Source organism: Rattus norvegicus, chromosome 5 (genome assembly GCF_036323735.1).
Source record: "Rattus norvegicus strain BN/NHsdMcwi chromosome 5, GRCr8, whole genome shotgun sequence".
In the NCBI taxonomy this organism is placed as follows: Eukaryota; Metazoa; Chordata; class Mammalia; order Rodentia; family Muridae; genus Rattus; species Rattus norvegicus.
The window spans coordinates 170941954-170955477 of record NC_086023.1 but is presented as its reverse complement, the minus strand read 5'-3'; the positions used below and the strand labels follow the sequence as shown (position 1 = coordinate 170955477).

Below are 13524 nucleotides of genomic sequence, written 5' to 3'. Positions count from 1 at the left end.
ATGGCTTCCGTTCATGGGCATGCAGGGTCTGCGTGGTCTCTGGAGCCTGGTGCTTGCGTGTAAGGGAAGAATACAGGCCCTCAGCCCAGCCTTTGTGTTTCTGTGGGAGGATCTGCAGCCTCTGCTGCTTCTCAAGATGGCTGTCTGGACGATCCTCTTGTCAGAGATGCTGCTGCCCTGGAAAGACCTCTACCCACCAGCCAGTCGGCAGGACTTCTGGGGAATACCCCAAGTCTGTGCTGCTGAGACCTCAGCCTCCCACCTCACCACTGTCCTTTGTGTCCCTCCTCTACCCTGTGACTATCAAAACTGCAGAGAGTACAAGCTGTCAGCCACTGTCAGGAGGGCTGTGTTGGGCCTCAGGATGAACCTGAGGAGGCGCAGGAGAGCTTAGGCAGCACAACAGGTGGGATAGCCTGTGACAAGCCTGCACTGTGGTCAGGAGAGACCTGGCAAGAGGGTGAGTGAGGCTGGGGGCCACATGCTGTACAGCCAGGAGAGCAGATGGGCAGAGCCCGGGTACAGGGGGCTCTGGCCTGCAAAGGGCTAAGCCATCACAAGAGAGGAGCAAGGGCAGGGGTAAGGGAGGGGTCGTCCCTGCCCAACGCCAATGTGGAGGTTCCTGGGCTGAAAGGCAGGCAAAAGGCAAGAACAGACTTGGGGGCAGGAGTGCTCTATGAGGGAGTTGTGTCAGGAGTGGGAGCATGCCTAAGTGGGATCTTCAGGGTATTCACGTGACTGGACAGCCACCTGGTGATTGCATCTATGTACTAACAGAGAGACTTGATTAAGGGCTGTGTGTAGAGGACAAAGGGGTCAAGGTAGGACTCTGGCTCCCACTGGCAGCCACAGTGAAGCAACAGGCAGGTGGGAAAGCTATGTCCAAGGCATGCTTGCCATCACCATAAATGTCGGTCAAACCCTGGCTTTTGCCAGGAATTATGGGTGGCATACACCTATAATTCTAGCACTAGCAAAGCTGAGGCAGAAGGAAGATGTCTGTGTGGCATACAAAGCAAGACCCTGTCTCAAAATTAACTGGCAAATCAACCAGCCACCATCAACTACTCCAGGATTATACACAATCGTGTGGAATTACGAGGCTCCATGCCACGTCTACCCTTGATTTCAGGTCTGGGATGTACTACAGTTTTTTAACGCTTGGTTTTGCCTTTTTGATTACCCAGGGAAGTAGTTCTTAACATGTGGCTTGTGACCCCTTTGAGGGTTAAATGACCCTCTCAAAGGGGTCACATATTAGATATCCTGCATATCAGATATTTATATGTTATTATACATCCAGATATCATATTATGATTCATGAGTGACAAAATGGCAGTTATGAAGTTGCAATGAAAATAACTTTATGGTTGGGGTCAGCCCAATGTGAGGAACCGTAGTAAAGGGTCACAGCCTTAGGAAGGTTGAGAAACACTGACCTATAGCCTGCACTCTGCCTGAGAGCCACAGAGCTAGGATCCCAGTGCCGGGGGCTGGGGATCCTGGCTGTCAATCCCGAGTCAGAGAGTCCACAAAGGATCCTAAACACAAGGTGTGTGATTTTGCCTGGAATATACCCTCTTACAGAACCTCCTCTCTTCTGTTAAGAGCCCAGAAGAGGCCAGACAGTTGTGGCTCACGCCTTTAAACCCATCATTTAGGAGGCAGAGGCAGTGGATCTGTGAGTTTCTGGCCAGCCTGGTCTACACGGTGAGACACAAGCAGTGTTTGTGATGTGTCAGCGTATAGAGCACCTAATGCCACCAGCACAACAGACTGCAGTGATAACACTTCGCTGCATGGATAATTCTCAAACAACTCAAGAGGGAATCTGGCTTTGAACTGGGGGACCTGGCCAGGGCGCGGGTCCTGCCTGACCTGGAAGTAGGACACACATCTCTGCGAACAGTTAACCAACACACATGCAGCGACATGGACTGGAAAGTCAGGCAGCCTGTGACCAGACAGGGCCACAAACTCACAACTGCATGTGCTGCTGAGCTTAGGTTGGGTCCTAGGGCCTTGACCAGCCTAGGACCACAGGCTGTCCTCCATAGCTGCTGGTTTTGTGTGGTAAGGATGTGGGCTACAGGATCACCCAGGAGAGGAAGCCCTGTCTCTCCCTGGCCCTCTAAGGGCAGTTATGCTTGCTCTCAGCTATGGCAGCTCAGGCCTGGGCATAGCCCGAGCATCCTGCTTCACCTAGGTTCACTGTGCCTAGTCACCGATGCACTCAGGTTCTGAGGGCTCTGTTACCTTGGATACCCCTGATGGCTGCTATGACCCACTCACCTGGCAGGATGCTGAGGGTGTCTCCCTTGCCATGGAAGGCTTCCGAGTCCAGCACTGGCTCTGAGTCTTTCTTGGAGAGTAGCAGGTCAGCTCTGGCGCTTTCCACAGTGGACCCAGGCTCCAGACCCCAGGATGTTGACACAGACAGAGGGTAGGGAATGCACTGGAACCCGCTAGGAAGGAGACATCAAATACTGCACTGAGGCTCAAGGGAGCAAGGGGCAGGTAGGGGGACAGGGATGAGGCAGCCCACACGCTGTATATGCCCTGGCCCTGGCCCTGGCCCTGGCCCTAGGACTCAGGCTAGTCGGAGAATAGTATTTAGTCGTCCTTGGAGGGCTGTGTGGCTCACCCTGAAATGCTTGCTAAGCTGGGTCCCACCAAGGCCAAAGAAGAACCAGTGAGCGGCTTCTCTTCTATGTCCTGTGTCTGCTGATTATGAGGCATACGGCTCCCTCAACACCCCTCCCTCACCCCCGACTCCCTGTCAGTCTACCTGCTTCTGCTTCTACCTTTCAAAGTCTGGCTGGTTGACACTGCGTCCCAGGCCTACCCTAGTCATAGTACACGGGACATGTGGGCAAGAAGGACATAGGGACCTCTTTCCAGCCTAATCTCCTCGGTGCCCCAGGGAGGGTGTATCATCCTTACAATGGGGTCTGGATGGGTGTCTCCATGTGAGCGTCATCCATCTTGAAAAAGCTGACCTCAGAGTACTCCGGGAGTTGCACGTATCTGACTCCTGCTGAGATCTTCAGGACCCGGCCGCTCTCACCTTCCAAAGGAAGGAATCAAGAGACAGACGTGTCCTTTAACTGTGTGGTGGAAGGGCCAGGCTGGGGGTGGTGAGTCTGAGAGTCACACTGGAGGTGGGTTTGAGGTGAAGGGAGTCTGTGCCTTCCTTGGATGAGTGCCTGGCAGAAGTCTTCTCCTGTGGTTTTATCTTTCCCGTCATCCTTATTCCTTCACCTTGAGTCCTAGACACTGACTCTTCAGCTCTGGGCCTTGGATCCCCGAGGGCTATTTGCCCTGGCCAGTTGCCTTCATGCTCTGGGGGAGGGGGGGTGTCTCTTCCTAGGCAGCTCATGGGTCAGTGTGCTACACCTTGCCCAAGGTTGGTCAGCTGCTCTTCCTGCTCATCTACAAGCTGACCATTGGCTGAAGGCTCAGCCTCACTCCTCCTCTTCCCCAGTCACTAATACAGGCCCATATATACAACCAATCCCTAAAAGCAATTTTTCTTTCTTTTTTTCCTTCCTTCCTTCCTTCCTTCCTTCCTTCCTTCCTTTCTTTCTTTCTAAGATTTATTTCTTATATATAAGTATACTGTAGCTGTCTTCAGACACACCAGAAGAGGGCATCAGACCCCATTACAGATGGTTGTGAGCCACCATGTGGTTGCTGGTATTTAAACTCAGGACCTCTAGAAGAGAAGTCAGTGCTCTTAACCACTGAGCCATCTCTCCAGCCCTAAAAGCAATTTCTGATTGGGCGCACATGCCGACAGGCCTGGCTCTCCACATTGTGCCCTTTCTGGGGCAGATAGAGCTGGTGGAGCCGGGCACATGGCCACACCTGAAGGACCCATCAGAGAGAAGTGCTGGTTAACATGGGGACATCGTGAGTGTTGTGGGTGGGGCAGGATGGCTGTGGCGGTGATGGGCAGGGGTGTGATGGAGTAGAGGGATGGTCCTGAGCTCCCAGACCTGACACAGCTCTGATATGAATCTCCAACTTCACAGGGGACTTAGGAAGTGGCCAGGTTCCACAAACTGAGAAAAGGCTTAGACAAAGTGGCAGACCCCGGTGACTTGAGGTAGCAGTGGAGAGGGTCAGCTTAGACCCTGGTGCTTCCCAGTAAACTCTCTCAGCTGAAGAAAAAGAGCTGGAAATATGGGGAAGGAGTTATGCAGTGTCTAGGGATATCAGAGCACAGCTTAGGGCACCCATGAAAGGAAACTGCATGGGGCTAAGAAAGAACTAAAGGAAACTCGGGCAAGGGACTGAAGGGGCTGGCATGCTTGCTCCTACAAGCCTAAATGGAGAGACTCGCAAGTCCCAGGAAACTGGCTAGGTGCTCTGAGGGCCTTGCTCTCTCCTTCAGACTGCGCCTTCTCCACATAACTTCCTTCTGCCTCAGAACAAAAGCTCAAGAATATTTATAGGAATACAAAAATATCTGGCGTCCAACAAAGTAAAATTTACAATGTCTGGCATTAAATCAAAGATTACCAGGCATGCAAAGAATGTGGGAAAGTGTGGTGTGTAATGAGGAGAAAAAATAAATTAGTTGCAACTGACCCAGGGTGCTAGAATTAACAATCAGGGACAAAAGTAAATTTATTGCGATCCAGGCTGTAATCCCAGCACTTAGAGCAGTGGGTAGGGACAAGCAGGAGCTCAGTGGCACCGTCAACCACAGACTGAGTTTGAGACCCTGTCTCAAAACTGAGAGCGGAGGATGGAGTATGGTAGCTGTGCTCTTACGCTCGCCAGTGGAAGCAGAAGCACTGGAGGTAAGAAAGGGACACGAGAGGGGAAAGGTGCAGTGCAGTGCAGCTGGGCATGGAGGCTCACTTCTGCAACCCCAGCACCACGAGGCCCAGGCAGGAGGGGCTGCTGCAGAGTCAAGGCCAGCCAGGGTTGCAAAGAGAGTCTGCAAATTACAACGAGTGAGGTTGAAAAATGCAGTGATGAGATTCAGGACAAATTAACTGATGCAGAAGAAAAGGTTTGTGAGCCTAAAATAGAGCTGGAGAAGTCATCCAAACAAATCAAACAAGAAAGGAAGAAAGGGAGGGAGGGAGGGAGGAGAAAGGAAGGAAGGAGTACAAGAGCAAAGAGGAGAAGGAGCTTCTGCAAACAGTGGGATGGTTTCTGCAATCTCACACATGCGAAATAAAACAGAGAAAACTGAGAAGGTTTTCCTAAGTCCATGGATACAAGAAGCTCAGTCCAGTGGCGATGAAGGAGCAGCCGCCCTTCATCACGGAAGAAGAACCGAAGCCTGCAGTTGGGGAGGATACCCCAAGGAATCCCGCAAGGGCAAGCAAATCTAGGTGCCGCCAGACATCAACAATCAGCCTTCATTACAGACGGGAGCCAGGAGCGATGATACTAGATGGAGACCTCCATCTGTAGGAGGGAAGGAAAGCCAGGGGAGAATCGATGGGCTCATAACTAATGAGGCAATGGGTCAGCAAGATGGCCCAGCAGGTAAAGGGTAAAGGGGCTTGCTGCCCAGCCTGATGAAAGGAAACTGCTGAGGCCAAAAAAGAAAAGAAAAAAGAGAAGAAAAGTCTTCATCTACTGTATTAATAACTGTGCTTAATGTGGATCAGTTAGAGAGGGGAAGTCAAGCACATCTAGAATCCGATACTTGCAAAGCAGAGACAGGAGAATGGCGAGTCTAAGTCCAGCCTGGGCTACATGGTTATGAATCTTCATGGGGGGTTGGGGATTTAGCTCAGTGGTAGAACGCTTGCCTAGGAAGTGCAAGGCCCTGGGTTCGGTCCCCAGCTCCGAAAAAAAGAACCAAAAAAAAAAAAAAAAAGAATCTTCATGGCCCTGTGTGGTGGTTTGAGTAAGAATGGCCCCCACAGACTCATACTTGAACTTAGGGAGTAGTATTAGGTATGTGTGACCTTGCTGGAGGAAGAGTATCACTGAGGGGTGGCCTTTGGAGTTCCAAATGCCCAAGCCAGGACAAATGGCGCTCTTCCTCCCTCTTTTCTTCCCTCCCTCCCTCCCTCTCTGCCTGTTGCCTGTAGATTGGGATACAGAGCTCCTAGCTACCTTCACCTGACCCACATGCTCTGGCCATGTTGGAGGCCCTGGGACCAAGCCTCTAGACTGTGAGCCAGTTCTGATCAAATGCTTTCCTTCATAAGAGTTGCTGTGGCCATGGTGTCTCTTTACATCAATAGGACGTTAACTAAGACACTCTGGTTAGGCCAAGTTCTCAGATATGGCCAAGACAGCAGTAGTGCCTTTCTGTTGATGTTCTGGGGCTTCGATGGAGTGGGTTTCATCAACATGGACCTTTGAGTTCTGAGAAACCGCAAGACAGGCCACAAACTGAACAACTCACAGGCCTGATAAGGCACCTGACTCCAGACTGTCCAGAACACTCTTACTGGCTCATATTTAGGACTACACAAGACAGGATCTCAGTATATAGCTCTGGCTGTCCTGGAACTCACTACGTAGACCAGGCTGACTTTGAACAGAGAGGTCCATCTGTCTCTGCCTCCTAAGTGGGATTAAAGGCATCGGCCACTATGCCTGGCCAAGACGGTTCCATTTTAAAAATAAGCAGGGAGTCTGAAGAGATGGTTTAAAGTAAAAGAACCAGTCCAACACAAATTCTTCTAAGAATCAAAGGATAGGAAGTAGGCGGAGAAAAGAAATTCCCAGACCAACACCCTTCATAGACATGGAGGGGAAATTATTTAAAAATTTGTGGCAAATTAAATCCCAAGACAATTTATTAAAGAAAAGTCTTTAAGAAATGGGCCCTGGGACAACTAGAAGCCACATTCAAAGGATCAGACCTCTATTCCACAAAGATTAACTTCAAATAGGTCACAGACTAAACATAGCTAAAACTGTAAAGTTCTTCACCCAGTATCTCATACAGCGGTGTGGTCGGTGCACAATTGCACTGAGCACCAGGAGGTGGAGAAAGGAGGGTTTCAGGAGCTCAAGGTCACCCTCAGTTTCACATTGAGTTTGAGGACAGTCTGGGCTACATCAGACTATGTTAATCCCCCCCCCCCAAAAAAAAACACCTCCAAAAGATATACCAAAATCAGCAGTAATCATATTAACAAAACAATTGTAATCAAATATATCATGGGAAATAGTAATTTATTAGTAGATTTAAAAACCACTGCAGATATGTACATGGAAAACGCGTGTTGGAGAGGTGAGACAGATCAGAGTGTTAATTAGACAGAGTTTTACGTCTATGAACTACAGGCTCATTGCTAAGAGATGACTATCTTCCCCTGGAAGACTCATTGCGAGCCCATCAAAACCCCAGTGGGCGTTTGTTGTTGGAGAAATTGATAAGCTAATTCTAAATTTATGAGGAAATGTAAAAGACTCCCAGAGAGTCCAACAGTTAGAGAGAGGATGGCTATAGGGTGCCCCGTTTTTGAGGCATACTAAAGACTGATGTTAAAATGGCATGGTTTGGGGGTTGGGGATTTAGCTCAGTGGTAGAGCGCTTGCCTGGGAAGCGCAAGGCCCTGGGTTCGGTCCCCAGCTCCGAAAAAAAGAACCAAAAAAAAAAAAAAAAAAGGCATGGTACCTTTACCTGGTAAAAAGTGGTCACATGGGCCAGTGTGCAGAACTGTGGGACCAGACAGAAGCCTTGACTCAGGGATGGGGGATACTGAGCAAGGCAGCTCAATGGAGAAAGGGTGTGTCTTTCCAACAGTCACGTGTCCAGCAGTCACGTGTCTAATAGTCATGGCTAGGAAATGGATCAGACATTTGTCTTATCCACAAAAGTTATCTCAAAATGGGACACCAAGTTAAATATGAAAGCTAAAATAACATAAGACTTCTACAGGAAAATAGTCTATGTGGACTTCAGTTAGGCAGGGAATTCTTAGATACAGAACCAAAACTGACCCATTGAACGTGAGCAAGATGAACTTTGTCAAAATTTACAATTTAAAATTTATAAAAACTTTTAAAAAATGAAAAAAAAAAGTGGGCTGGAGAGAAGGCCGGCAGCTAGGAGTGCTCGCTTACTGAGGACTGGAGTTTGGTCCCCAGCACCCATGGCAGCTCATAACCTTTTATGGCTGGAGCTCTGGAGGCTCCCAGGCTCTCTTCTGAACTCTACAGGCATTCATGTGATACGCCATACAGACATGCAGGCACGACATCTACACACAACAAACACACAGACAAGTACACTCTTAAAACAGTATTTAAAGGAAATCAGAAGAAGCTAGGCTAAAGAAGTGTGGTGAGCAGTGAAAAGCTAGCAGGGCAGCCAAGAGGAGCATCTTTAATCCCAGCACTGGGGAGGTAGAGGCAGGGGGATCTCTGAGTTCAAGACCAGCCTGGTCTACAGAGAAAGTTCCAGGGCAGCCAGGGATACAGGGAAACCTTGTCTTGAAGAGAAACAAAACGAAACAAAATAACAAAAAACAAACAAACAAAAAAACTGCTTTAACTCCAAAACAGCAGCACTGCTCCCACACAGCAGGGAATAGGCCCCAGAGAGACGGGTGGAGTGCAGTCTGTCAGGAGAAGGATAATCAGGACTGTGTAGTCTGCTGGGGGACTGCAAACGGGTGCTACTATTTGGGAAGGTGACACTTACTATATGTATTTTAAATATTTATTTGTTTTTTTATTTACTTATTTAGTGTGTGTGTGCATGCACACAAACACATATGCACACATACATGTACACACCACAGATGTACAATCAGAGGACAACTTATGGGAGTCAGCTCTCCCCCTCCTCATGAGGGTCCTGAGCATTGAACCCTGGTTGTCAGCTTTGGCAGCCAGCTTCTCACATGCTGAGCTACTCCAAAGGCCCAGTACCTCCTGCGGAAGTTTGAGCACATCGCTCATTTGATGCTGCAGACATACGCAAGGGAAATGAGGATCTGTGAGCACAAAACCTGAGTGGTATTCACAGCAATGATGCCCCCAATGTTAGTCCCAATGCGAGACAATCAGGTGTGGCCTGTCAGGGGTACAGGCTGCTGCTGATCCGTAAGGAGGATGGGTCAGCATACACTGCAATGCAGAAGTATCTCCAAATGCCATGCAAATGGGCAGCAAGCAAAGGCCACATAGGGTATGGCTCCCCCTGCACGAAATGTCCCAGAGCCAAGTCTACAGAGGCAGGAAGTCAGCCAGGCATGGGGCAGGCACACGGCTGGAAATGAGACCAAGGGGTCTGTCTAGAGCTCTGCGACTGTTGAGAGGGCACTGCGATGTGGTAGTGGCTGCCGCCTGCCCATATCTGCAGAGGTACTAGAGATCATGGAATCCAGCTGGACATAATGGCGCGTGCCTGTACTCTTCAGCTCTGGAGAGGCAGAGACAGGAGGATCAGCTCAAGGCCTGCCTCAGCTACATTCCTCAGTTTGAGGCCAGCTGGACTAAATGAAACCTTGTCTCAAAAAACAGAAAACTGAATGGCTGGAGAGACAGCTCGATGGTTACGGCACACACTGTCCTTACAGAAGACCCGAGGTCCGCTCACAGTGCCCACTCTTGGTGGTTCATAACCATGTGGAACTCAAGTTTCAGGCAACCTGATGCTCTCTTCTGGCCTCTGTGGGACCCGCATGCATATATGCAGACCACACAGAGACACAAACACTTATTTTTAAAAAAGGAGACCACGGAATCATTTAATACTGAGATGAATGGTATGTGAATGATACCTTAATAAAGTTACTAAGCCTACTCAATACATATATTAAAGATTTTATTTTTATTTATTTATTTTTTTAAAAATTATTTATTTTATGTATGAGTATATTGAATCTATCTTCATACACACCAGGAGAGGGCATCGGATCCCATTACAGATGGTTGTGAGCCACCATGTGGTTGCTGGGAATTGAACTCAGGACCTGTGGAAGAGCAGTCAGTGCTCTTAACCGCTGAGCCGTCTCTCCAGCCCAATATTTTATTTCTAATTATGTACACATATGTGTGTCTGTGTGCACATAAGTACAAGTGCTCCTGGGAGCCAGAGGTGTCAGACCCCATCCCTGCCCCCAAGCTAGGCTACAGATGGTTCTGAATCGCCTGATGTGGGCACCTGGACTAAACTTGGGTCCTTTGCAGAAGCAGTCTGTACCAACTAGTGAAGCATCATCTCCAGGCCACGTGTATGCGATGAGTCTCTCACGGGAGCACTGAACAAATTAACAGATAGTGGGGGTTGATGTGGTGGGCGGGGCTTATGAAGTTGGTGGTCCATACCTTGTCTTGGTATGACTATACCAAAGAGGAATGAGAGACTGCTTAGCCAAGCTGTCTGCCTGAGACAAGGTTTCTCTGTAAAGTCTTGGTTGTCCTGGAACTCACTCAGTAGACCAGGCTGACCTCAAACTCAGAGATCCCCCTGCCTCAGCCTCCCGAGTGCTATGACTAAGGCATGTGCCACCACCATCTGACTATCTTTTTATCTTTTGTGCTCTGTACAAGACACAGTAGTCACTAAGTGAGGGTTTGCATGTGTCAAAACACATGTTCATGTGTGCATGTGCGTGCACACACACACACACGCGTGCTCATGTACTCACAGGACTGCATCCACCCTGCTGTCTTAGAGGCCTCCTGAGCCTTCTGCAGTTACCAGGCTGCAGGGACTTCTGTGAGCCAGCCACCTTACCCAGTCTGCTCTGCTTGAGAGCCTGCAGCCCACTTCTTCTGGAAGAACAGGGTGGACACCTTGAAGACACTTACTTTTGGCAACTTCCCCGTCATCTTGCTGCAGCTGTACACTCAACGTGAAGGGAGATCCTTGGACCACTTCCAGTAACTCTGGACCCAGAACCACAATCTTCTTAGCTTGTGCTGGGGGCATAACAAGAGGTTTAGCGGTCGTAGTAGCTGCCATTGAGAGTCCCAGTCCTTTCTCACCCTGTTAAAGGGGCTAAGATGACACTGCTGGGGCCAAGACCCCAAGGAACCTACCTGTTAGGCAGTTTGGTTGGCTGGAGCACTTGTGTCCCTGGCTAGGCCCACCCCTGCAATGGCACTTCTGTCCTAAGTGTGAGGAGAGGCCACTAAGAACAGCATGGGAGCAGTGACCGGCCAGGAATTCCAAGCCAAGGTAGACATGGACCACTTTGCTGTCATGTCTGAGTGTAGAGATCTCAAGAAAGCCTGAAGGAGGCTGCACAGGCAGCAGCAGTGGCTGCGGGGTGGGGCTGTTCCGTAACCCAATCCTGGGCTGAGAGGTCCCATGAGTAGGAGGTATCTACTGCTGAGGTACTGCGTTTCGGGGGGAGCTGTGGCGCTGGTGCTGTAGCTGGAAGAGCCCACAGGTCTGAGACCCTGCTTGTGGCAAAGCCCCTCGGGTCCAAGGTCTGCAGGGCTGCAAGCCCTTTTGGAATCAACTCGAATACGCTTTCCCTGAAAAGGGCTGGGTTTTATGTTGCACTCCACCCCAACTTGGTCCGATGCCTCCCACGTGGCTGCCCAAGGCCACCTGAGATACAATGAGGCCAGGTTCAAACACAATCAACCCACGGTAGAGGGCTGGGAGTGCCTACCTGCTGGGTGGCCATTAATGAACATCCCACAGTAGGTGACTCCTGAGCAGTGGACCAAGCTGCCAAGCCCGCTGAAGACATCATTATGCCACTGTCCCTGCCGGGAAAACAAGGTAGCCTCAGAGGGTGGCTCCAAGGGGCTCCAGGACCCTTTACTACAGGAGCCCCCAAGGCTGTGGGGTTACTGTGCCTTTCTTTGTGGGGAGGGGAAGGCACTGCATCTTGTTAGGAAGGGTCCAGCTTGCCTTGCTAAGTGTTCTCCCCTTGGGATTTAATGATACCGGGAAAGAGAGGAACAAAAGCACAGTGCACACTACGCGAACAAAGCACCACTGCTCGGGCACGCTGCACACAAAGGCCTCCTAGCACAAAGATGTGGCACTTAGCTGATCACAAGGGGACCTGAACCTGTGACTACAGTGGGGTAGGGCCAAGGTGGGTTGTTCTGATGCCCAGAGCTTTTAATGAAAAGGCAATTAAAACACGTAACTTGAGCACACACATATACCTCGGGGTGGGAGTGGGGTGCTGCTTGCCACGCTCCCCACTCTGCCTCTTCTGTAGTACTCCTGGGTTCACAAGCAATAGTAACAGCAGGAGGGTTGGCGCCACAGAAAACTTCAAGATCAAATGGAGTTTTGATTATGAATTACTTGTATTGGGGGAAATGAGCCAACAACAGGCTTGGTTCAATTCACTCTCCTGCTGAAGTTAATTGGGCACCAGCTGCCCTACCCTGTCCAGGACCTCCCTCTGCAGGGAGCCCAGGTTCCCACACAGTCAGTGATGGAAGGAGCACTAGCCAGTGTCTGAGAATGCAAGCAAGGTAGGGAAGTGGGTGGGGTGGTGGAGTTCGCACAAGTCAAGAGGCGCTGAGGGGCCGTGGTTGCAAAGATGGTGAGAAGGTCGAAGCCCTCCCTAGGGAGTTGAGAGTCCCACAACCTGGGAAGAAGCTTCTCATGGGCTGCTGAAAGCTCAGCCACCACAGAACGGCTGGATCTAAAGAGAAGAATGCAGAGAGGCCTCTGGCTAGGTGAGGAGAGTAGGTACTCACAGATGCTATCCCTGAAAGTCTCAGATGCTGTCCTTGAAAATCTCACTCCTCTAAACCTCATTCACAAACAACAGGCAGCCCCAGGGGCCCCTCTCAGTTCAAGAGAGGTCAGCAGCCAGCTGTGGAGCACGTGGGCAGGGGCATGGTTGCTCAGCCATGTATAAGCCCCTCTGGGATGTGGATGGGTTTTCATCCTGAGAGTTGCCAAGTCACCTGAGTGAGGCCTCCAAGGTGCTTTGGGCATGGCTCCGTTCCTCCACACTGAAACCCCAGAGTGCAGGGAGACTCATCCTTATTGCCAAGCCTCTGTACCAGCTGCATTCCTGGATGGTGCATGCTCAGTGGACAGTGAGCATCCCAGCACATGCTAGCCATCCCACCATTTGCTTGATCCCTCAGTCTCATGCTCAGAGTATCCCACTTGGCCTATCTGGTCGCTGCAGATGTGGATGGAGCTGGTTAGGAGAGCAGCTCTCAGGCTGGCTCTAGAGATCACAGGCTACACCAAATACAGTGAGGCCTTGGTAGCCTGGCTCCAAGCTTGTGGGGTGACCCTCCCCCAGCACGGGCTTTCTCTGCATGAGAATTCAGGTGTGTCACAGAGCAGGCCAGCCTCCAGCTTCCTGGCTTCTCCCTAGGAGCAGCATTCATTCCCAGCCCCTCCTATGATTACGTCCTCCCTGAATCCAATCTCTTTCTTTTCTGTTCCAACTCTCTCAAGGGTGATAGCAGCACACAGACGGCTGGTGATGAGCATTCTGAGTGAACACTATGAGAGGGGCCACCGTGGCTCTGGTTGGTGGACTCTCAAATGTGTCCCAGGCTCTTGGTCTGGAGGATAAAGAATGGCAGTTTGTCCTTCTCTTTGTGCTCACTTGGGCTTCTAGAAAGTGCCAGTGTGGGCTT

General features: G+C 50.3%; 1 protein-coding gene across 17 annotated transcripts in view; it reads right to left on the bottom strand.

Moving 5' to 3' along the window:
- The window catches only part of Morn1 (MORN repeat containing 1), a 59134-nt gene that overhangs the window by 31742 nt on the left and 13868 nt on the right, over positions 1-13524 (bottom strand). For 10 of the 17 annotated variants that reach the window (XM_063287486.1, XM_063287485.1, XM_039109709.2 and 7 more), the window contains 4 exons: positions 11565-11661; positions 10753-10863; positions 2944-3067; positions 2293-2465 (listed from right to left, as the gene is read on the bottom strand). In XM_063287486.1, the coding sequence (XP_063143556.1) occupies positions 2293-2465; positions 2944-3067; positions 10753-10863; positions 11565-11661 (505 nt within the window). Of the gene's footprint in view, positions 1-2292; positions 2466-2943; positions 3068-3529; positions 9359-10752; positions 10864-11564; positions 11662-13524 lie in introns of those variants that run through there. The other 7 variants (XR_010066373.1, XR_010066374.1, XR_010066375.1 and 4 more) reach the window with 2 other exon arrangements.